Genomic DNA, 23,849 nt, shown 5'->3' with positions numbered 1-23,849 from the left:
TTCTTTTCTATTCCTTTTCTTGCATAAACAAGTACTAAATTAATTTCAATTTCTTTGTTGTTAACTCTTACAGCTACCTTTTAATTCCATAATCCAAAGTCAAAACCTTGCTCTTCTTTTTCTTCTTGTATTAGACCTCCACCTTGTGGTGGCATCTCAGTGATAGCAGTGCCCAGGCAGCTATTCTCTCCCTTCTGTGGGTTATGTATTAATGGTATAGATCATTTCTCTTCTCCCTGATTCTGGATTCATCTTCTAATTTGAAGTTAGTGTAGATCACACTGAATATTGGAATAATTGGTATTTTGCCACATGGACTTCAGTCTAAAAGAAATTAAGTCCTACAATAAAAAAGGAGACAATCTACATGTTTGTTTTAGTATATGTCACTTATAATAGTTATGTTGTTATGCAGGACTTTTAAGAGCTATTGTTAATTGTTATCAGAGAAATAGCATTCTTAATACTGTTAACTGTTGGCTAACAGTTGTTGAATACTTAGAAAATAATGAGTAATTATGTTATTTCAGACACTGTATAAGAACTTTGTATGAATAAACTTATTGAATAAGTTAATGATGAAAATAATTACCCAGTCTTTCCTTGTGTTGATTGTTTGTGCACTTAATATTTCTTTGTTTCACTTAGTTGACTATCTTTAAGTATTTAGGCATTTTTTTTATATTGATCACTACAAATTGTTCATGGTGATGCAGTTTTATTTTTACATCTTATTTTTTAGGGAGAAGTACTTGCCAAGCCATCAGATTATAAGTCCTCTCTCATAGCCCTGACTGCACATAATTGGCTACTTCGTATATCAACAGCTACAGGGAAAATCCTGGAGGAAGTATACCTTGCTTCTTACTGCAAATTCAGGTATTAGCTGTGAATTTATTATTTAAATTTTTGTTGTAGAAGTTGGAAATTCATGTCCAGGAAATTTTAAGTTCCTCCTTCTTCCCCTCCTTTTCCAGTGTATACCAGACCTCAATTTTATAAACTTACTTTTTCCTCCCTCTCTTTCCAACATTTGAAAATCTGAGGATAGAGATCTTCTATAATTTGTCTTTGCATCCCTAATAAATAACTAACCTATGCATACTATTTGGCATATAAACTTCTTTTGTTGTTTTAAATTACCTGTGTTACCTTTTTCCAAAGTGTTTTCTTTGTAGGGTGCATTTTATGGTAGATTTTCCTGGTTAAATTATTTGCCTAGCTGGGCACCAGTGGCTCATGCCTGTAATCCTTGCTACTCAGGAGACTGAGATCTGAGGATCTCGGTTCAAAGCCAACCCAGGCAGGAAAGACCGTAAGACTCCTATCTCCAATAAACCACTAGAAAACCAGAAGTGGCACTGTAGCTCAAGTGGTAGAGTGCTCGCCTTGAGCTGAAGAGCTGAGGGACAGCGCCCAGGCCCAGAGTTCAAGCCCCACAACTGACAAAAAATAAAAACTGTTTGCCTAGTAAAACCCCAAAGTTTTGACTTTTATCTTAACTATTTTAACTATTAGTTTTATAAGTTAGATCTAAATTCTTTGAGTAAATATGTGTATGAAATTTGTGAAAGTAATACTCTTACTACTTCTTCTATAATTCTCATTTTAAACTAGAAATGGTTATTTGTTTTCTTAGGTTTGAATATTCTTCCATTAAAGGCAGTTTTTATTCAAGACTATAAAGGTTAAAATTACATTTTAAATAGAGATCCATATAGAGGTCTGAAGGGAATTTTGGTTTGGTTTGGTTTGTTTTTTTTTTCCAGTAGGCATTTTTTATTGTTATTATAAAGGTAATACACAGAGGGGTTACAGTTTCATAAGTCAGATAATGTTTTTGTTTTGGGGATTTTTGTTTTTGTGTGTGTGTTAGTGTGTGTGTGTTGGTCCTGGGGCTTGAACTTTGGCCCTGAGCTCTGTCCCTGAGCTTCTTTTGCTCAAGGCTAGCACTATACTACTTGAACCACAACTCCGCTTCTGGCTTTTGGGTAGCTAATTGAAGATGAGTCTCACAGACTTTCTTACCTGGGCTGGCTTCGAACCATGATCCTTACATCTGAGCTTCCTGAGTAGCTAGGATTACAGGCATGAGTCACAAGAACATGACTCTATAATATTTTGATTTAAGCATAAGTAAATTGACCCACTTCATTAAGTTTGTCTTCATTTTTTTTGAAAGGTACTTGAGTTGGGACACTCCTCAAGAAGTCATTGCAGTCAAGTCAGCTCAGAACAAAAGCTCAGCAGGGGCTCGACAGGTATACATTATTAAACATTCAATAAAACAAGAATTTGCTTCCTTAGAAATTTGTCTGTACATTAGTAATAAAAGAATTAATGAACTGGCACCAGTGGCTCACGCCTGCAATCCTAGCTACTCAGGAGACTGAGATCTAAGGATCACTGTCCAAAGCCAGCCCTGGCAGGAAAGTCCGTAAGACTCTTGTCTCCAATTAACCACCAGAAAACTGGAAGTGGCACTGTGGCTCAAGTGGTAGAGCACTTGCCTTGTGCTAAAGAGCTGAGGGACAGTGCCCAGGCCCAGAATTCAGGCCCCACAACAGACAAAAAAAAAAAAAAAGAAGAAAGAAATAATGATCTCTCTGATTTCTATAACATGCTATTAAAGTTTGAAGGTAATTTTTTTTTCTGAAACATGCTATTAAAACAGGTGCTTTTCTGGCCCCCCTCTCTCCCCACACCCAGAATCTACTAGACTTTATAAACTCTAGAAATGTATACTGTTTCTGGTTTACAAAGATGTACTTAGAAATCACTTATTGAGCACTTTTTATAAAAGTGCTTTAGCTTTTACAAATTTTCTGCTCATATTCTAGACATGTAGAGAATAATCAAAATAATTCTTTTCTATTTCTTTCTGACCAAATGTATGTTCTAGTTCTTTCTCATTTTTTTTTCTTTTTTTTTTTTTTTTTTTCTAAATTTTTTTTTTTGGGTCCAGTCGTGGGGCCTGAACTCTGGGCCTGGGCACTGTCCCTCAGCTCTTCAGCTCAAGGCTGGCGCTCTACCACTTGAGCCATAGCGCCACTTCCGGCTTTTTTTTCTTTTTGCTTATGTGGTGCTGAGGAATTGAACCCAGGGCCTCATGCATGCAAGGCAAGCGCTCTACCACTGAGCCACCTTCCCAGTCCATTTTTTTTTTTGACTGTTGTGGGGCCTGGACACTGTTCCTGGGCTTTTTTTTTTTTTCACTCAAGGCTAACACCCTACTACTTTTTTTTTTTGCCAGTTGTGGGGCCTGAACTCTGGGCCTGCGTGCTGTCCCTCAGCTCTTCAGCTCAAGGCTAGTGCTCTACCACTTGAGCCACAGTGCCACTTCCGGCTTTTTCTGCTTATATAGTACTGAGGAATCAAACCCAGGGCCTCATGCATGCCAGGCAAGCGCTCTACCACTGAGCTACCTTCCTAGGACACACACTACTACTTTGAGCCTGGTTTTCTGGTGGTTAATTAGAGCTGGTCTCAGAGACTTTCATGCCCTGGCTGGCTTTGAACTATGACCCTTAGATCTCAGCCTCCTCAGTAGCTACTTGGATCATAGGCATGAGCTACCAGCATCTGGCAGTAAGCCTGTTTTTAATTCAGTAGTATGTTTGATTATGAAATCGCCAAGCTGTTTAGAATGTGGTAGCTGTATAAATTCATTTAATCCTTAATACAGTAGATGGTTTTATCCTGTTTTACACACAAAGAATTTGAGACTCAGAGAAATTAAGTTACTTATACAATGCTGTAGTGCTGTGACACTGACCCACAGGTAAACTTTCTGGATGCCATTTTTTTCATTTATGTAGTTATTTTTAATTTATTTTTATTTTTATTTATTTGTCAGTTGTAGGACTTGAACTCTGAGCCCGAGCATTGTCCCTGAGCTCTTCAGCTCAAGGCAAGTGCTCTACTACTTAAGCCCCAGCTTTCTGATGGTTAATTGGAGATGAGTCTCATGGACTTTTGTGCCCCAGCTGGCTTTGAACTGTGATCCTCAGATTTCAGCCTCCTGAGTAGCTAGGATTACAGGTGTGAGCCACCTAGTTTATGTATTTATTTTGGGGCAGGGTCTTGCTATGTTGCCCCCACTAGCCTCAAACTCAGGGTTTTATTGCCTTGGCCTTCTGAGTGCTGTGCATTTAGGACTGTGACCCCATGCTTGGCTAATGGTGCTTTTTAGAAAACATGTAGTTTCTCTGATTTACCTTATTTAGATCACTACATCAGGTATTCCTTTGTCAAAACTCCAGTATATTCCTTTCATATTCTCTCATCTCTCTTTATGCTTTTCTGTATCCTACTAAAGCCAAGTAAATTTGTTGGCTACTTACACTTACTTTTTATTATGGTTATCTATAAGTATTTTCCTATCCTTTCCTTATACCCTGCCAGCTGACACTAATGGCACAAGCCTTTTCTGGTATTATTGAATATGCTAATCTAAGAAAAGGAACCATTCTTTCATTAATACTTTTTTTTTTGTCGGTCATGGGGCTTGAATTCTGGGCCTGGGTGTTGTCCCTCAGCTCTTCAGCTCAGGGCTAGTGCTCTACCACGCGAGCCACAGCACCATTTCCGGTTTTCTGAGTGGTTTATTAAAGATAAGAGTCTCATGGAGTTTCCTGCCGTGGGGGCTGGCTTTGAGCTGTAATCCTCAGATCTCAGCCTCCTGAGTAGCTAGGATTACAGGCGTGAGCCACCGGGCCCCCTGCTAATACTTCTTTTTTTATAGTCTCGTTATATTGCCTTCTCTGTTTTAATAAGGAAAATTCATAAAATGTGAAGTAGTATAACAGTGACACACATTTTAATAGGAATTCTAAAAGTGGATTGTCCAATATACCTAAAAAATTTAATTCTTCCACCCCCCCATCCAAAGTTGTAAAGTTCATTTTTCGACATAACAACTAATACATCTCATTGTTGCAATAAGTCTACCTGTATCCCTATATAAACAATTTGTTTTTGCCCTTCCCTTCCACAAATTATACCACCATCAAATACAGTGAAGGGATGGGAAGGGGAAACAAAGGAGGAGGCAACAATGCTTGATAAGAAATGTACTCATTATCTTGCCCATGTAATTGTAACCCCTCTGTATGGTATTTTCACAATAAAAAAAAAAGATAGAATATTAATTTACAGTAAAGTTAGTATTAGTTAAGTAGGAGTGTACTCTAAAATAATAGTAAGAGAATACTATGCTACGTATATAAAGAAATCACATAATGTACCTACACATGACCAAGTATTATGTACTATGCAACTTTTAATAACTTTGATAATACAAGATTGTGTTAATACCAGCCTCTCACAACTACAAATATGTGAGTAGGTGATAGGAATTTTTCAAACCCACTGTACCTTTTGGAACTATCATTGTGTGTGTGCTCTGCTGTTGACTGGAACTTCATCATGTGGTAGCCCATATCTTTGTAAATAATGGACTTTGTGTTAAAAAAAAAATTAATTCTTGAAGAACAGTACTTATATCTGATTCCATACATCCATGAAAAATTTTCATTTACTTCATCTGATAAGGTTAACAAAAGTCTTTTCTTTTTGAATTATAGATTATTGTCACAATGTACAGCCAAGAACTAGTAGCACTTGATCGGGACATATAAAAACTATACCTTTCTGTTGAGTTTTAGGAACATAGAATGAGTCTGATTTATGCCTTGAAGATCTTAGCTTAACCAAACTATACCCCTTTGAAAGAGACTCTTTTGGGCTTTAAATATTACAATCTATTTTTTATTGATTTGTTGTCTAGCTTTTACTTACAACAACTTTGATTGATTGTCTTGGTGCCCCAACCTTAGAGTTCTAATAAAGCAGAATTTGACTATAATGGGAATTTAAGAAATTCCTTCAAAATCTCTGCTGGGGAAGTACAATTGAATGTTTTACATTCACAGTGGAAATAAATTGAGTAGAAATTGTTCTTCAAAGTAAAGGAGCTCTCCTCTTCCAGCAGAGAAATCACAAGCTTTTATTGTTAACATTTTTTTATTTCATGCAAACATACCAGCATAACTAATTTCAGTGATGTCACCACTATATCTCCATGTTTATTGGTTAGGCTTTTTTGATAGAGCTTCAATTTCCAATATAAATATACAATGTTTTGATACTAAGAAATATTCATTGTTCTCCTTACTTAGGTAGATTTTAGTGTTTTTGTGAATGTATATATCTGAAGAGTTGGAGGTGTAGTGGTCTTTTCTGCCACTAAAATGTTTGCCTTATTGAAGTAACTTCTCGATCTGACAAATAGATGGATGTTTTTATCTCATCAAAAGAGTGTTTGTGATGGGTGCCAGTGGTTCACACCTGTAATCCTAGTTTCAGAAAATAATCATAATTTGAAGCTAGCAGAACAGACAAAACAGATAATCCAGGAGATTTTTTTTTTTGGTCAGTCCTGGGGCTTGAACTCAGCTTGGGCTCTGTTCCTCAGTTTTCAGCTCAAGGCTAGCCCTCTCACTTCTTGAGCCACAGTGCCACTTCCGGTTTTCTGGTGGTTTATTGGAGATATGAGTCTCAGGGACTTTCCTGTCCTAGCTAGCTTTGAACAGCCATCCTTAGATCTCAGCCTCCTGAGTAGCTAGGATTACAGACTTGAGCCACTGGTGCACAGCAGGAGATTATTTCCAGTTATCTCGAATAAAGCCACTTGGACTCAAGTGATAGATTACCAGCTGTGAGCAAAAAAAGCTTTCAGGCTCAAGGCTCAAGCCCTAGTAACAGCATAAGGGGGGTGGGGAGGTCGTAAGAGAGGAAAATGAGAAATAAGAGTGTTTCTGAAGTACTCTGGAGAGCTGCCTATAATTTTTGTCTTTCTTTCTAGGCAGGCATTCAGCCATCAGTTTTGTTGTACCTTGCCGTGTTCCATGTTCTACCATTTTCACTTATAGGAATTCTCGAGATAAACAAGAGGGTAAGAAATTATTTGTTATACAATTGAAATATTAATTTTATTGACAAGATGTAATGTCATCATTTAATTACTTATTAGATACTTTGATTTTTTATTTCATAACAGAAAACACAAAACAATTTGACTTTGGAAGAGAGATTATTCCTTTCTCTTCATGCCTCTCAGGTGGATAGTATTGAAAACTCATGGGCATTAACAGACTATTTTACAAAATTAGGAAGTACCCAAGGTATTTTTTTCAAGGAGAATATTTCCAAAGCTTGTTAAAAATGGTCATTAAGCTGTAGCAAAATTGCTTATTTTAATTGCCAGATATAAATCTGAAACTTGTTTTATGGTATGTAAACAAGCAATGTAATTAAATATGTAAATTTCCTAACTTATTTAGTTTTGGTTTTATTGTTGCTGTTTTTCATGACTTATAGAGTAGTTAGATGGAAGGCATGAAGAGAAAAAATTCAATTTAGAGGAATCCACTTTTTTTATCTTTACTTTTACAGTTTTAAAAATTGTTTTTCTGTATTATTAGTTACTTATTGAGCTTTGCTGCTAGTCTTTAAGCATCTGAAGTATTGTAGAGGAGTCTACTCATATTTACTAACAAACAAGCTGAATGTATTCAAACATTTTTATATTACCTAAGCCAAATACATTAACTGCATAAACTAAATAATACTGTTACCATTTATTGATTATTTTGTGCCAGGCATTTTTGAGTGTGTGTATATATGTGTGAATGTGTATATGTGTTCTCTTAAGAAAGTAAGCTGCTAATTTTTGAAGGTCATAACTGAAGGAATTAGAATTCTTTTTTTTTTTTTGCGGGGGGGGGGGGGGGGGGGGAAGGGGTCCAGTCATGGGGCCTGAACTCTGGGCCTGGGCACAGTCCCTCAGCTCTTCAGCTCAAGGCTAGCGCTCTACCACTTGAGCCACAGCGCCACTTCTGGCTTTTTTCTTTTTGCTTATGTGGTGCTGAGGAATTGAACCCAGAGCCTCATGCATGCAAGGCAAGCGCGCTACCACTGAGCCACCTTCCCAGCCCCGGAACTAGAATTCTTGAGGCCAGTACTATACCACTTGAACCACACCCCAGCTCTGAAAGAGCTAGAATTTGAACCCAGATTATACTAGAAGTTTAAGCCAAATTTTGAAAGAAGAGTTGGTTTAGTATAACCTATATTATTTTGGAATATGTTTGAGTTACACAAGTACTCTTTTTTTTAATGTATGGCATTAGGATTGGTGAATTAAAAAGTCATGAACTACTCAATTCAAAGCAAACTATAATTATCATTCTAAGATAATGACAAAAAGCACTCATAATTTATTTGTTCTCTTTATGCTTGTTGAGTAATTGCATGTGTATATTACATTCTCCAACAGGAATGAACACTTAAAAATCATAATTTGTTCCTCTTTATTTTTGTATATCCCCAGCAGTCATTTGAGGGATTTAGTTTCCATTATGATTACTTGGGATTAAAGCACATCTCTCATTACTATGTGCATTAAGACTACCCAAGGTCCTGGCTCCTGAGTAGTCTTATGTACTTGCGCTATTTATGAGATGGTAAATCTTCACTAAGTAATCTTCCTTGAATAGATATAGAGACAAGTTTTCATTTCCTATAGTTGTTATTTTATTGCTATGAATATTTACATATATTGCCTTTCATTAAATATTAAAGTTGGCACAGAATTGTGTTTTTTATCAGAAAGTCATGAAAATACTCAATGCATAAAACAGAAACTGTAGCAAACTATCAGCCAAAGCCTTACTGCAGGTCTATGAAGGTGATTTTTTAAAGATGAACTCTAGTGAACTTTTCTTCACTGGCTGGCCTCAAACTGTGATCCTCCAGGCTCAGTCTTCTGAGTAGCTTGGATTACAAGTTTTTGGTCTTTTAACATATTTTATTCTTGTATAGCTGAAAAATCAAACTGTTTCTTCTAATTACTTTGTGATATCCAGTTGTTTTTAATTTCCAAACAGCTAATTTTTTTTTTATGAAGAACATTTTAGTAAAAAGAGTAGGTGTCTGGTAGAATATGCATGGTAAATACTTATTTAGAGTTGCATTATCTAAGTGTATTCAGTGTCTCATGTGGAACAGAAGTTGTTATTAATAGATACTAAAAAAGCTATGATGCAAATGAATGCTGTCACATCATTTTGTGTGCTATGTACTATGCTTCCATCAGTTTTCCAGTCTGAGAATCTTAACTGTTTACTGCTTACCTATAACTAATAACACTTTAGCCTCAAGGTGTTAAGTTATGATTAAGTTCTTATGCAAGGCAGCAAGGTGGTGGTGGTGACCTGAACATAAAGTGAGAATATAAACCATTGTGAACACTCAGAGGATTGGCCTTCTGGTCTTTTCTTAGGTATATTTGCCTTTCCCCGCAGATTTTTGGGAATGTTACAGATGCTACTTTGTCTCATGGAATACTGATTGTGATGTACAGCTCAGGACTAGTCAGACTCTATAGCTTCCAGGCCATCACTGAACAGGTAAAAAAAATTTCACTTTGCCAAATTAAAATTAAAATGAGTCTTGAGCTGATTTTATTTTTAATATGATGCTTTTAGAGTACAGCACCTATGTGATTTTCACCTGTATAAAAGTTGCTGAAGCATGAAAGAAATAACCTTTAAAAAGGGGATGGGGAAGATAAACATAAAGGTCTGAATAGACATTGGCTTTGTCATATGTATGTAAATGTTGCTTATTTCTCTCCAGACAGCAAATAAATAGGTGCTAAAGCCACCATTTTGTTTTGTTTTGTTTTTAGTTCATGCAACAGAAACTTGACTTAGGTTGTGCATGCAGATGGGGTGGGACTACTGGAACTGTAGGAGAGGCTCCTTTTGGCATTCCTTGTAATATTAAAATCACAGGTATGACTACTATATAGTATTTTTTCACCTTAAAAATAAATGGTTGTATAAGTAGTTATTAATTGTAAACTTCCAAATGTTTTTCTCTTTACTTATAACCTAATTTATTTTACTCTTGTACAGCATATTCTTTACTATTAAATAAGTGTCAACAAATTCTATCAATTATTCATTGAAGAAAAAATCAGGGTATGCTAAGCCTTGCTTGGCCAGAAACCTTTTTTTTTTTTTTTAATTTTTTTTTATATATATTTTTTATTGTGAAAATACTGTACAGAGGGGTTACAATTACATGGGCAAGATAGTGAGTACATTTCTTATCAAGCATTGTAGCCTCCTCCTTTGTTTACCCTTCCATCCCTTCCCATCCTCCTGCCCCCCCCCCCCCCCCCCCCCGCCCAATCCTCCCCCCCCAAGTTGTAAAGTTCGTTTTTGACATGACAACTTGTACTTCTCATTGTTGCAACAGGTCCACCTGTATCCTTATTTAAACGACTTGTTTTTCCCCTTCCCCTCCACAAATTATACCAACATCAAATACAATGAAAGCATGGGTTATACTGTGGGGGAGGGACATACAAAGCAACAAAGAAATAATCTTATAATTGCGTTTGAAACAAATGCATGAAAGAAAAAAAACATTTAAAATACATATCTTAGGGTTCATTTTCCTAACATCACCTTATCTGGCCTTTTCTGCTTGACTCATACATATACTAGATATTGCAAATAAGGGAAATCATGGGACCTATGTTTCTTTGGGCTTGGCTTACTTCACTTAATATAATTTTTTCCAAGTCTTTCCATTTCCTAACAAATGGGGCAATGTCATTCTTTCTGATGGAGGCATAGAATTCCATTGTGTCTATATACCACATTTTCTGGATCCATTCATCTACTGAGGGGCATCTGGGTTGGTTCCAGATCTTAGCTATGGTAAATAATGCTACAATAAACATAGTTGTGCTGGTAGCTTTAGTGTGGTCTTGTTTGTAAACATTTGGGTAAATGCCCAAAAGTGGGACTGCTGGGTCATAGGGGAGCTCTATGTGGAGTCTTTTGAGGAAACTCCATACTACTTTCCAAAGTAGTATGAACAAGTTTACACTCCCACCAACAATGAAGTAAGGTTCCCTTCTGTCAACATCCCCTCCAGCATCTGTTGTTATTAGAGTTCTTGATTTTTGCCATTCTAACTGGTGTAAGGTGGTATCTCAATGTTGTTTTGATTTTCATTTCTTTTATGGCTAGGGAGGTTGAGCATTTCTTCATGTTTCTATTGGCCATCCTTCTTTCTTCTTCAGAGAAGTTTCTCTTTAAGTCATTGGCCCACTTATTTATTGGGCAGTTGTTTCTTTGGAGATTTGTTGTTGGGGGATTTAATTTTTTTAGTTCCAAGTATATTTTAGATATGAGACCCTTGGGGCTGGGAAGGTGGCTCAGTGGTAGAGTGCTTGCCTTGCATGCCTGAGGCCCTGGGTTCGATTCCTCAGCACCACATAAGCAAAAAAGAAAAAAGCCGGAGGTGGCGCTGTGGCTCAAGTGGTAGAGCACTAGCCTTGAGCTGAAGAGCTGAGGGACAGCGCCCAGGCCCAGAGTTCAGGCCCCACTACCGGACCCAAAAAAAAAAAGATATGAGACCCTTGTCCGTTGTATAGCTAGTGAAGATCTTCTCCCAATCCGTGAGCTTTCTATTGATCTTGCTAGCTATGTCCTTTGCCATGCAGAAGCTCTGCAACTTCATACAATCCCATTTGTCCAACCTTTCTTTGATTTGTTGTGTTTCCGGGTCTCCATTAAGAAAATTTCGTTGGCCAGAAACCTTTTGCAAACACTTCCCTTTCTGATTCTTGATTTTCTTTATCTGGAAAATGTTGCATTTTACACAAGTGAAATTATCTTAACTTTCTTGTAACTTAATATTTTATATTTATATTCATTGCCTTACTTATGTAACAGTAACCCCCCCCTGCTCATCACCTGTTCAATAAAAATAAACATTACATTTAAGGAAAATTATATTTTTATGAAATTATCCATCTCTAAGAATGAATGTTTTCCAAGAAAAAATCTTGCTACCATGCTATTTGAACATAGACAAAACCTAAATACAGGGGCTAGGAAATTGGCTCAGTGGTAGTGTGCTTTCCTCACACATATAAGGCCCTGGGTTCGATTCTTCAGCACCACATAAGCAGAAAAAAGCTGGAAGTGACGCTGTGGCTTAAGTGGTAGGGTGCTTGCCTTGAGCTGAAGAGCTAAGGAACAGCGCCCAGGCTCAGAGTTCAGCCCCCCTGACAGACAAAAAAAAAAAAACTAAATACAGATGGAACTCTTGGTATACTTATAGACTGACAAAGCAAAAAAAGGAAAACTATCCATGATCCTATATACTGACAGTGTATATCTATATCTATACATATAGGTATAGATATCTATATCTAACTTGCTTACCAAATCCTGCAACTTACTAAAAAAGAAATAAACCTTTAGCAACTTACTAAAAGAGTAATCAGCCTTTAGTCAAATTCAGTAGTATATATTTATAAATAAATAAACCATGGCTGTCCAGAGTTTATCTCAGAAATCCAAGAACAGTTTAATGGAAATAGAAAGTAGTAAATGACAGTTGTAAATGGAGGAGAGAGTATAGCCAGTTATCCATGAAACTCATTTTAACTTTTTGAATGTCTTCAAAAACCTGAATTAGGCAATTTTATGAAAATTTAGCAATATATTCTAGTCCAAACAATACCATATATATTCACTACAAATGTACTAGTAGGAATCTATTAAAAATTTAAGCCAGGTACTGGTGGCTTATGCCTCTAATCAGGATCTAAGATCTAGAGGATCTCAGGACAGAAAAGTTTTTGAGAATTCATTCCTCCAGGTGGAGGAATGACTCAAGTGGTAGAGGACTAGTAGAACAAGTAAACTGAACAAGCTCAAGGCCCTGAGTTCAAACCCTAGTTCTGGAAAGAAAAAAAATATTGATACAGGGACCAGTGGGTAACTGAAATGGGTTATTTTGAAAAGAATTCTCAAAATTGTAGTGCTATTCTTATTGAAATATAGAGAAAGGATGAATAAAACAAAATGCAAAATAATAAATTTAAAAGACATGGAGATTGAAAGATTGTGCTATTTTAGTCCCTGTTTGTAGTAAGGAGAATGGGGAAGTTAGGTGTGTTGTGAGAGAAATTAATCAAGGATTATTTACAGTATAGTTTTGAACTCTGTACATTTTTGGGCCTTTGTAGTTTCCCTCCACGGTCATTTCCTTGGATCTACATATACACACATACTAAGAATCTACCATACTTTTGAGTTTCATCTCCTATTATTTAAAAATGGGTGCAGTCTGGGCACCAGTGGTTCATACCTGTAATCCTAGCTACTCAGGAGGCTGCGATTAAAGAACACAGTACAAAGGAAAGCCCATGAGACACTTATCTCAAATTAACCACACAAAAAAAGCTGGAAGTGGATCTGTGACTCAAGTGGTAGAGTGCCAGCCTTGAGCAAAAAGAAAAAAAAGCTCAGGGAGAATGCCCTGTCTGAGTTTAATCAGGACTGAGTTTAACCAGGACTGGCGCACATACATGTGTGTGCATGCGCGCACACACACAAATACACACACACAAAGTGCAAAACTACATTAAAAGCTTCATTTATATAGTCACGCTAATATGTAAACTGTGTATTAAAAGCTTCATTTATATATTCACGCTAATATGTAAACAGTGTATTTGTGTTCATGCTTTTAAGCTTGTTCGGACTATCTCGAATAGCACACAAAAACCTAGTAAATCATAGTTACTGCCTAAGAGATACAGATGAAAAGAACTTAGTTTTCAATTAATAATAAAAAAATAGGAAAAAAAATTAGTTTTCATTAAATACAGTCATCCCTCCCAATATTGCAGTTCACTTAACTGCAGCTTCACTGTATCTCAGGTTTTGTTTTTTTTTTAAGAAACAGGTAAATAATGATCCATTCCAGAGACACCCGGAATAGGTCAAAATCTGTGAAGTACCAATAAGTGAACCGCGATATAGAAGGACCGACTGTATGCCACTGCTACTTCTCGGATTTTGACCTATCGCGGGGTCTCTGGAACAGAACTCCCACGGTAGGTGAGGCATTACTGTAGCTCTGATACTTTTTTAATAGTGATTACACCACCTATTGCCAAAAAGTGCTTGTGCGTGTATATTCTGAATATGTCAAGAACTTGATGTACATGCCCTTTTACAAATGAGATAAAATTTATTGCCTACATTCACATTTTGGTTATTTTTAATTATCTGTGATAATAGTATAAGAATAAATATTCTTATAACTGTTAGTGATCCTCTCCTAAATCACTTGTCATCATGGGTTGCTTTTAAAACAAGTATAATTCCCTTTGCCTTTAGTAGCTAGCATTTTTAAAAATTCTTTTTTGTTATTATGAAGGCGATGTACTGAGGGGTTACAGTTACTTAAGTCAGGTAAGAGTACATTTCTTTTTGGATGTTTCCCCTTCTCTCACTTTCTCCCAGTTTTTCCCTCACATCCACCCACAAATTGTATAGTTCATTTTCTATATAGTGTCTAGTAAGTACCACTGCTGCATTTGTTCATACTTTGCCCCTCTACTAGTAGCTGGCATTTTTATAAAACTAAAAAAAATAACTCATAAGCCAGGCACTGGTGGCTCAAGTCTATAATCCTAGCTACTCTGGAGGCTGAGAGCTGAGGATTGCAGTTCCAAGCTAGCCCAGGCAGGAAAAGTCCATTAAGATTCTTATCTCCAATCAACTAGCAAAAAGCAGGAAGTAGAGATGTGCCTCAAGTGGTAGAGCACCACTCTGGACCAAAAACTCTTAAGAGTTCAAGGTTCTGAATTCAAGCCCCAGTACTGACACAAAATTAAAATAAAATAATTTAATTTATCAACTAAGGATAAACTATAATTTCCTTTAAAAGGACAAAGTAAATACTTAATTCTTTCCCTTTCATTAGTAATAATTAGGAGTTTGTTGGTCACTTTTAATGATGACAACATAGTGGATTAGACTTAGTGGGTTTTTAAATTTTTTTGGTACCGGTCCTGAGTCTTGAACTTAGGTCTAAGCACTGTCCCTGAACACTGTTCAAGGCCCACACTCTACCACTGCTCCACTTCTGGCTTTTTGGTGATTAATTGGAGATAAGTCTCATAGACTTTTATTTGCTCCAGCTGGCTTTGAATTGAGATATTCAGATCTCAGCCTCCTGAGTTGCTGTGATTACAGGTTTGAACCACTGGCACCTGGCTCTTGATGGATTATTTTTTCAAAACAGTCTTGTTATACAGCCCAGATTGGCTTTGAACTGGTTATCCCTCTAGCTTCTGCCTTGGGCTTGCAACATATTTTATATGAGTTCTTTTTGTACAGTATTACATATTTATAATCATTGTTCTTGGTAAATGCTCAAGTTGTCCAGAATTTGACTAATAACAGCTGAATTTTAGCATACCTTAATAAGTTTGGAGAGCTTTCTTCTTATGGGAGCAATAATGTGTCCCAGGCTTACCTTTTACTTTTTTTTGTCCTATATCCAACAAGACATCTACTAAGATATCTTAGTAGAAACATCAGTAGAGACTATCAGTTTCTTAGGATTGTAACTGGGTAACTTTAAACAACAGAAATGTGTTTTCTCACAGAAGTTACAAAGAAGTTTAAAATCAAGGTGTTGGTAAAACCCGTTTCTCTCTGAAAGCTCCAGGACAGAACTTTCCTTGGCTGGTAACTTCTAATAGTTACTTTAATGTTCTTAGGCCTGTGGCAGTATAACTCTAGTCCATTTCTTTTCATGTGGGCTTCTACCTCTGTCTTCGAATCTCTTCTCCTTATCAGTCATTGAATTTGGAAGCTACCTTTATCCAGTATATCCAAATTGTTTGATTATATCTGCAAAGATTATATTTGCAAAATAAATTATATTTATTACCAAATATAGTCACACACAAAGACTGCAGGTCAAGACTTCAACATTTCTTTTGTGGGAGACACAGCTTAACTCACAACTCTCTGTTGCATTCATTGCAATTGATGTGCTTTTAATAAAACAACTGAGAAACATGTTTATTTTCATATTTCTCTATATTTAACTTTTTTTGGGGGGGGGGTCCGGTCGTGGGGCCTGAACTCTGGGCCTGGGCGCTGTCCCTCAGCTCTTCAGCTCAAGGCTAGCGAGCTCTACCACTTGAGCCACAGTGCCACTTCCGGCTTTTTTCTTTTTGCTTATGTGGTGCTAAGGAATCGAAGCCAGGGCCTCAGGCATGCCAGGCAAGCGCTCTACCACTGAGCCACCTTCCCAGCCCCTATATTTAACTTTTATAACTTTGTATTGTCTATATTTATTTTTTGGTTTTGTATTTCTTTTCACTTACACTGAATGTCTTGATTCCAAATAAAACTTATAATACACATATATTTTATAGTCTTTAATTAAAATACCAGTATTTCTACTAAAAATGAAAACAAGGAGTGAAGGTTAAGATTTATCTGCAGTTCCTTTTTCTCCTTAGTACCTACCTCAGACATGAGAGGTAGAGACAGGCAGATCATGGTTCCAGGCCAGCCTGAATAAAATGTTAGTGAGGCCCTATCTTTAAAAACAAAAACAAGCCAGGTGTAGTAGTTCATACCTGTATTAAACCCAACTATGCAGAAGGCAGAGAGTTGTGGTCCAAGGCCAGCCCCAAACAAAAGCAAGCTCCTACTTGAAAAATAAACAAGCGAAAAAAGAACTGGGAATGGATCAAGGCTTGAATTCGAACTTCAGTACCACACATGTACATGCGCACGCTCGAGCGTGCGTGTGCACACACACACACACAAATCAAAAATAACTCCTAAGAAAACAGTAAATCTATACCAGTAATGTGTTTAAAGGTAACAAAAACTGATTTTTCTATACGGTTTTTTTTAACAATTTGATATAATTGGGTTAAGTGTTGTTCCTATTTTCCTATTTGCTTTTTCTGTTTGGACTTTATTCTTGAAGTTAGGAAATTTGTATCCAATTGAAATGTCTAAACTACGAAAATATATACTCAGAAATTTTGCTTTCTAGCCTTGCTCTTCCATCCGGTATTTACTTCCTTTTGCACTTTAAATTGCCCTTAAAAGTAAACTTTTGGGCTGGGAAGGTGGCTCAGTGGTAGAGTGCTTGCCTTGCATGCATGAGGCCCTGGGTTTGATTCCTCAGCACCACATAAGTAGAAAAAGCCGGAAGTGGCACTGTAGCACAAGTGGTGGAGCGCCAGGCTTGAGCTGAAAAGCTGAGGGACAGCGCCCAGACCCAGAGTTCAGGCCCCACTACTGACAAAAAAAAAGTAAACTTTTGACCATGTATGGTAGCTTACACCCATAGTCTCAACTACTCTGGAGGCAGCAATCACAGGAATCACAGTTTGAGACCAGCCAGGGTTAAAAAGTTTGCGCAAACAAAATAAGCCAGGCATAATGGAGCAGACTGGGAAATAGAAGCAAGAGGATGTTGAGTTTGAGGCCTGCCTGGGCTTCATAGTGACAACCTGTCTTGGGGAAAAAAGAAAAGAAAAGTATTCTAATTAATAGTAATTGTTATTTTCTTTTTCCTGTCTCTCTTCATCTAGCAAATAGGCTGACAAGATTTGCTCTTTTTCACACTGTCCCCAGCATCATTGTAAAGTTCCTTTTTTTCAAACATCAGGATAGTCCAGACCCATCTGAAAATTTTCTCACCATGAAGCACAAAATTATGTATTTGAAAAAAACGTAGGTCTTTTAAACCAAAATGACATTAATAATCAAAATTTGTGCTGTTGAAAGGATCAGTAGGGCTTATCATCTCTGCTTACATTTGTGTCATTTTCAAGAACTACTAGAAAAGTATTTTTCTTTCTTTATTTCTTTGTGTATGTGTGTGCCTGAGTATGAGACACTGGGATTTAAACTTCGGGCCTTACTAAGACCTCACCCTTCCAAGGTCTCTACCACTTGGGCTATGCTACTAATCCTTATTGCCTTAGTTATTTTTTAGATGTGGTCTCACATTTTTGCCCTGGAGTAGAACTCAATGCACCTGCCTACATCTCCCGCACACTTGAGACTATACAGTGTTTTGCTGCACTCAAATCATTGGTTGAGGTGGATTCCTGCTAACTCTTGCCCAGGCTGGCCTTCTGATCTCTACCTCCAAGTAGCTAGGATTACAGGTATAAGCCACCAGGCTCAAAAGTATTTCTTTTCAAGTATGTGTTTGCATTGATTATTTTTGTTTTGAATTCCTATTTCCCATTCTCTAAAATACAGCAAATTAAGTTTTAACCTTTTTTTCTATTAGAAATTTTAAAATTTTAAGGGCTGGGAAGATGGCTCAGTGGTAGAGCGCTTGCCTTGCATGCCTCTCAGGCCCTGGGTTCAATTCCTCAGCACCACATAAGCAAAAAGAAAAAAGCCAGAAGTGGCGCTGTGGTTCACGTGGTAGAGCGTTAGCCTTGAGCTGAAGAGCTGAGGGACAGCACCCAGGCCCAGAGTTCAGGCCCCACAACCGGACCCCCAAAAAAAACAAAAAACAAAAACAAAAAAAAGAAATTTTAAAATTTTAATTTTATTATTAAGTAGTTGTACAAAGAGATTGCAATTCCATAAGTCACTTATGAGTATAGTGCATCTTGATCATTGTCACCTCTTTCTAATTACATGAAGTAAATCAGCCTCAAAGAGATAAACAGCACATGTTTTTTCTTATATGTGAAAGCTAGATCTGAAATACAAACATGCATGATAACAGTGTTCTATGTACCTAACACAGACTGACCAAAAGATCCAAAGATATAATTCCTCTGAACAACTAATGAACTATGTACCAAAATGAATACTAGGAAGTGGAAACATGTTTTGGGGGGAAGGCCAAGGGGAGATACATGAATGGAGGAAGGAAGGGTGAGCAAATGCAGTCATTTTATTCAATGTATATTATGTAAAAAATTTCAACCTTTTACCTCTGCACACTTGAGGCCACATATATTCCCAACTGGCTAGAAAGTTGGCTTCTGACCCAGTGTTTGTTTCCTACTAGCTTTCTCTTTTCTTAGAATTTCCTTTCTGATTACATTTTATTTCTCGGAACCTAGTAATTTTTCATTCATGATGCATGCAAAGAAAGGTTGCATTTGGCTAATGAATGATCTGAGACAAGAAAAGAGAGCTAATAAATTCCTTTTGCTCATCTCTTTATGTAGACATTCCACCACTGCTCTTTGAGGTCTCATCTTTGGAGAATGCATTTCAGATCGGAGGCCACCCTTGGCACTACATCGTCACACCTAATAAGAAGAAACAGAAAGGTGTTTTCCACATTTGTGCCCTCAAAGATAATACCTTGGTAAGTCATGAGTGATTATACATTTTAGTAATAAACTGAATTCTTCAGACTGGAAACGTGCCATGGATGGTAGAGCACTTGCCAGCAATAGGAAGATCCTAAGTCTAAACTCCAGTACTACTAGAGGAAAAATATTATTATTTTTACTCTTCAGCCCCTCTAGTAAATCTCTATGCCTGAGTTACATCTTAATCATTTGGTTTAATAATTTGTGAACAGTTTGAAATACAAGAGTATAGAGAGTAAACACTTAATGTGTGCCCCAGAATTTAAAAACATTAACTTTAAAAATTCTTAGTCAGGCATCAGCAACTCATGACTATAATCCTAGCTACTCTGGAGGTTGAGATCTGAGGATTGTGAAAGTCCAAAAGAGTTTTATCTTCAGTTAACTACCAAAAAGACAGAAGTGGTGCTGTGGCTCACATGGTAGTGCACTAGTCTTGAGCAAAAATGCTGGGAGAGTCTCCAGGCTCTGAGTTCAAGCCCCAGAACTGGCGCGCGCACGTGCGCGCGCACACACACACACACACACACACACTTATCTTCACACACACACACACTTCTTAATGTACCAAGAACTTTTTCTTAACCTTCCAGCAAAGGATATAACACAAAACATTTTTCAAGCTCCACTGAAAAACTTGATGGCATGTATTCAGGCTCCCTCTGAAATTGCTGTTGGAATGTGTTGTTGATTCTGCCTCTGTGTTTTGTTGCTATTTGTCTACCAGAGCAGAGCAGATTGGCTGAAGAAACTCTGGAGTCCATAGTGTAGGCATTAAAGCACTTTGGTTTTTAAAGTATTTTCATAAATTACAGCAGTATAGGAAGAAAATATCCATAGAAAAACAATAGAAATTTCTACCTGTTGAATTAATTTTTCTTTTAAAATGTGATGTAGTCATTGATTTGCTTTGATAAACAATTATTGAAGGCCTACCATTTGCCAGCCATAGCTGGTGATACATTTTCTTCTCAAATTGTTTATACTCTCCAAAGGTAGCAAACATGTAGGTAAATAAGACATGATATGTGAAAAACAGCAATTGAGATAAGTATAAAGGAGTGAGTCTGCAGAAAGAGGGAGTGCATTTGTGGTTTTACAAATGATTTAGTTTATTCTTGAGATTTTAATATATTAAATGAACTTATTAAACATATTAAATGAACGAACAGGCTCTGCTTATTCCACATACATTTTTTTTAGGTACTAGCTTGTATAATCAGTCATTGCTGGCTACAGTACTTTTAGGGTCACTAGTTACCCAAAATGTTGAAGGTCAGCACAATCTTGAGTCCATTTCCACTGAGGACATTGTGTGGTGTCCTTTAGTTTTTTTTAACTCAAATATTGACCTTTTGAATTTTCTCACTCATCTCCCATGTTAGCTCCTATTGGGGCCCAGCCTAGTGACAATGTTTATAATGAATCCTCTTAGGGCTGTTGCCTGCCATGACAAGTTTGGGTAATTCTTCACCTCCCTGTTAGGACATCCTTCAACCACCTTCATCTGTCACATCTTTTTTACTTCTATATCCCATCAAACCCTTCACAATTAACTCTCTGCATATTTAGCATGCATTTTTATGTAAGAACTGATCATGCATATTTTTCATATGTATATTTTTTCATGTTTATACTGAACACACATGTGTATAGATATATACATTTGCATATATATAAAAATCATGGCTTTCAACATTTATGTCAAGTATTATTGTTATCTCTCTCCTTCCTATTATAACAGCAGTTAGTCAAATTACAATGTTGATAAATAATTGCCAAACTCAGAAGTTAAATGACTTAGATAAAGTCAGTAAAGTCATTATGTTCATGCTGGTGTTAATTCAGTGTTTTTGTATACAAGTTGAAACATTTGTGTACATATGCTTGCATTGTACTGTATATAGTTTTTCAACTCTAGTATTTAAAAAGAATTACAGTGAAATAAATCTCTTTTGCTTTAAATGCTAAACAAGATTAGATCATTTCCTCAGATACAAGAGTTTAATGTTTGACTTACCCAAGAAGATTATGTGACTTGTGTCAGAGACTTTAGGTTTCGCTACGTGTTCATATGTGTGTTACCCATTCTTCTGATTGACAGGTGGTTGGCAGTGTGGAAGGGAAAAGGAAGTTATGGGGAATTGTATGTACATATTTATAGAAAGTTATGGACTTTGGAGTCAGATCTGCTTCTTAGTAGGTTCTAAAAATTCAGCAAATGATGTATACTCTTTGTTTATCAGTTTCCTTGGCCATAAAATGGGGTTAATATCTGCTTTAAGTGTTAAGATTAAATTAAATACTGGCCATAAAGCATCTCTTACAGTACTTAACACAAAGTACGTGCTTGAGATATAGCTTAGAATATTTGTGTAGTATAATGTATGTCACAGAGTAAATCTATATTAAAAATGTTCTGAATTTTTCAACTTCGAATGTTCTAATTTAACTTCCACATACGTCTCATTTCTAATATTTTCTCTTTCCTATATCTTTGGCTCACATATGTCCCTAGTGTTAGTTTTGAAGTTTTTGTTTTCCCTTTAATCTTGGCCTAAATAAGTTTTCCAATTTCAGGCAAAAAATGGGATTCAAGAAATGGAATGTTGTTCTCTAGAATCTGACTGGATCTATTTCCATCCTGATGCTTCTGGAAGAATAGTACATGTTGGCCCTAATCAAGTCAAGTGAGTAATTTCATTACCACTTTAAAGTTAAAAGTAGCTTTTGGTAGCATTTGTTGGCATCTTTATTTTTGTCTGCTATTTTAATTTTGGAAATAGTTGTAAGGTACTTCCTATAAGACTGGCATCTAGAAAACCTGACTTTATTCTTTTAGCTTCGTCATTACTGTTTATATTACCTGTGTTTAAGTTCCTTGTTAGATTAAATGTGAGTGATAGGGTATTACAAGTTGGCTTTCTTCATTGGGTCTTTGTTCTGAAAGCCTTAACATAGGAAAAGTAGTAGATTGTTTTTGGTTTTTGTCTTAGGACACATCTCCTGCAAGTTGACTTCTCCGCAACTTGGAATGTTCTTCCCTGACACTACAGTCTGAATATTTTCCTCCTTCTCATATCCTTCTTTTTCAGTAATCTTTCATGTTCTTCTTTCTCTACCCCAATTTCCACTAATTGTTGCATGATGTTCTTCTTTTCACTCACCATTTTCTTACTGCTTAATTCTAGTTATTTCTAAATATTAGCTATTCATAATTCTAGTTTATCAATCATAGTTTTATATATAATTCATATTCTAGACATTCATACGTACATACACACAAAATCATACACTAGCACAGTCCTCTCCTCCAGGCTCATGCCATTCTTGATATCTTCCTTAACCTTTTTGTCTTTCATTGGTATACATGCATTTATTTGAACATGCATGTGCATTCGCTCTCTTGCTCACATTGATACATACACATATCCACTCCATATACCATGTATTCTATTAATCCAGTTAATTTTACTTCAAGTATTTCATAAGTCTGACTATTTCTGGCCCTACCCACTGTCATCATTTTGATCAAACCTCCTACATTACAACATAGACCACAATGTAGCCACTTATAGGGCTCTTATAATCCACTCTTGTATTCTCTTTTCTAATCATCAGTGAAAATTATTTTTTTAAGTATTACCAGTACAAAATCCTAAACAAGTCAATAGGGTTTTTTTTCCCCCAATTATGAGAAAGTTCAGAAGAGAATAAAAGATTCAATGTCTGGTGAAGGCCTGCTTTTTTCTTAAACCCTTTCATGGCTTCTTAAAGCTTTTAGCAAAAAGACCGGCCTAGTTAGCAGGGCTAGAAAACCTTCTTCTGCCTCTCTTCTGCTCCTATAATTTCATGTATGCTGTCTTTTAATTTAGTAGAGGACCTCTTCCCAGTTGACCCACCCCCCCCACCTGTTCTCCTACCTGGTCTCTCTTCATAGATTATGGCCCAGTATTTTAACTTTTTTTTTGGGGGGGGGTCCGGTTGTGGGGCCTGAACTCTGGGCCTGGGCACTGTCCCTCAGCTCTTCAGCTCAAGGCTAACGCTCTACCATTCGAGCCACAGCGCCACTTCCGGCTCTTTTGCTTATGTGGTGCTAAGGAATCGAACCCAGGGCCTCATGCATGCACGGCAAGCGCTGTACCACTGAGCCACCTTCCCAGCCCAGTATTTTAACTTTTGCACAAAGACCTTCCCTAAAACCCTGTTAAACCTAACTTACTAATCATCTTGTCATTGCATATGCTGTGCATTCTTATTCCATAGCATGTAGAACAATTTTAATTAGTTTCTATCATGACAGGGAAAGGATCTGTTTTGCCGATAGCTGTAACGCTGAGCAAAATGTTTGGCACAGAATAGATGTTCAATGAGTATGTACTGAATAAGAAGGGAGATGTCTGCCTGCTTTATGCTTCACAACAGTCAGGGTATGTCTCTTCATCTGATAAAAGGAAAATGAAAAGATTTCAGGAAATAAGCACACTAACTTTTAGAAAACATCTTAAACTGTGATTCATCTTCAGTAGACATTACTTTTAATGTTTTTTTTAACATCCATACCGCCCATATT

The 23,849-nt window shown here is 36.8% G+C and overlaps 1 protein-coding gene across 1 annotated transcript in view; it reads left to right on the top strand.

Annotated features, from left to right (window-relative positions):
• Positions 1–23,849, top strand: part of Dcaf17 (DDB1 and CUL4 associated factor 17) — a 41,167-nt gene that overhangs the window by 11,504 nt on the left and 5,814 nt on the right. The window contains exons 4-10 of the mRNA XM_042694165.1: positions 743–879; positions 2,183–2,261; positions 6,866–6,955; positions 9,366–9,470; positions 9,752–9,857; positions 19,127–19,269; positions 21,857–21,966. Of these exons, the coding sequence (XP_042550099.1) occupies positions 743–879; positions 2,183–2,261; positions 6,866–6,955; positions 9,366–9,470; positions 9,752–9,857; positions 19,127–19,269; positions 21,857–21,966 (770 nt within the window). The remainder of the gene's footprint in view (positions 1–742; positions 880–2,182; positions 2,262–6,865; positions 6,956–9,365; positions 9,471–9,751; positions 9,858–19,126; positions 19,270–21,856; positions 21,967–23,849) is intronic.

Source organism: Dipodomys spectabilis, unplaced genomic scaffold (genome assembly GCF_019054845.1).
Source record: "Dipodomys spectabilis isolate Male_0828 unplaced genomic scaffold, ASM1905484v1 ptg000174l, whole genome shotgun sequence".
Lineage (NCBI taxonomy): Eukaryota > Metazoa > Chordata > Mammalia > Rodentia > Heteromyidae > Dipodomys > Dipodomys spectabilis.
The sequence above is the reverse complement of the archived record's forward strand: the minus strand, read 5'-3'. Positions and strand labels throughout refer to the sequence as shown.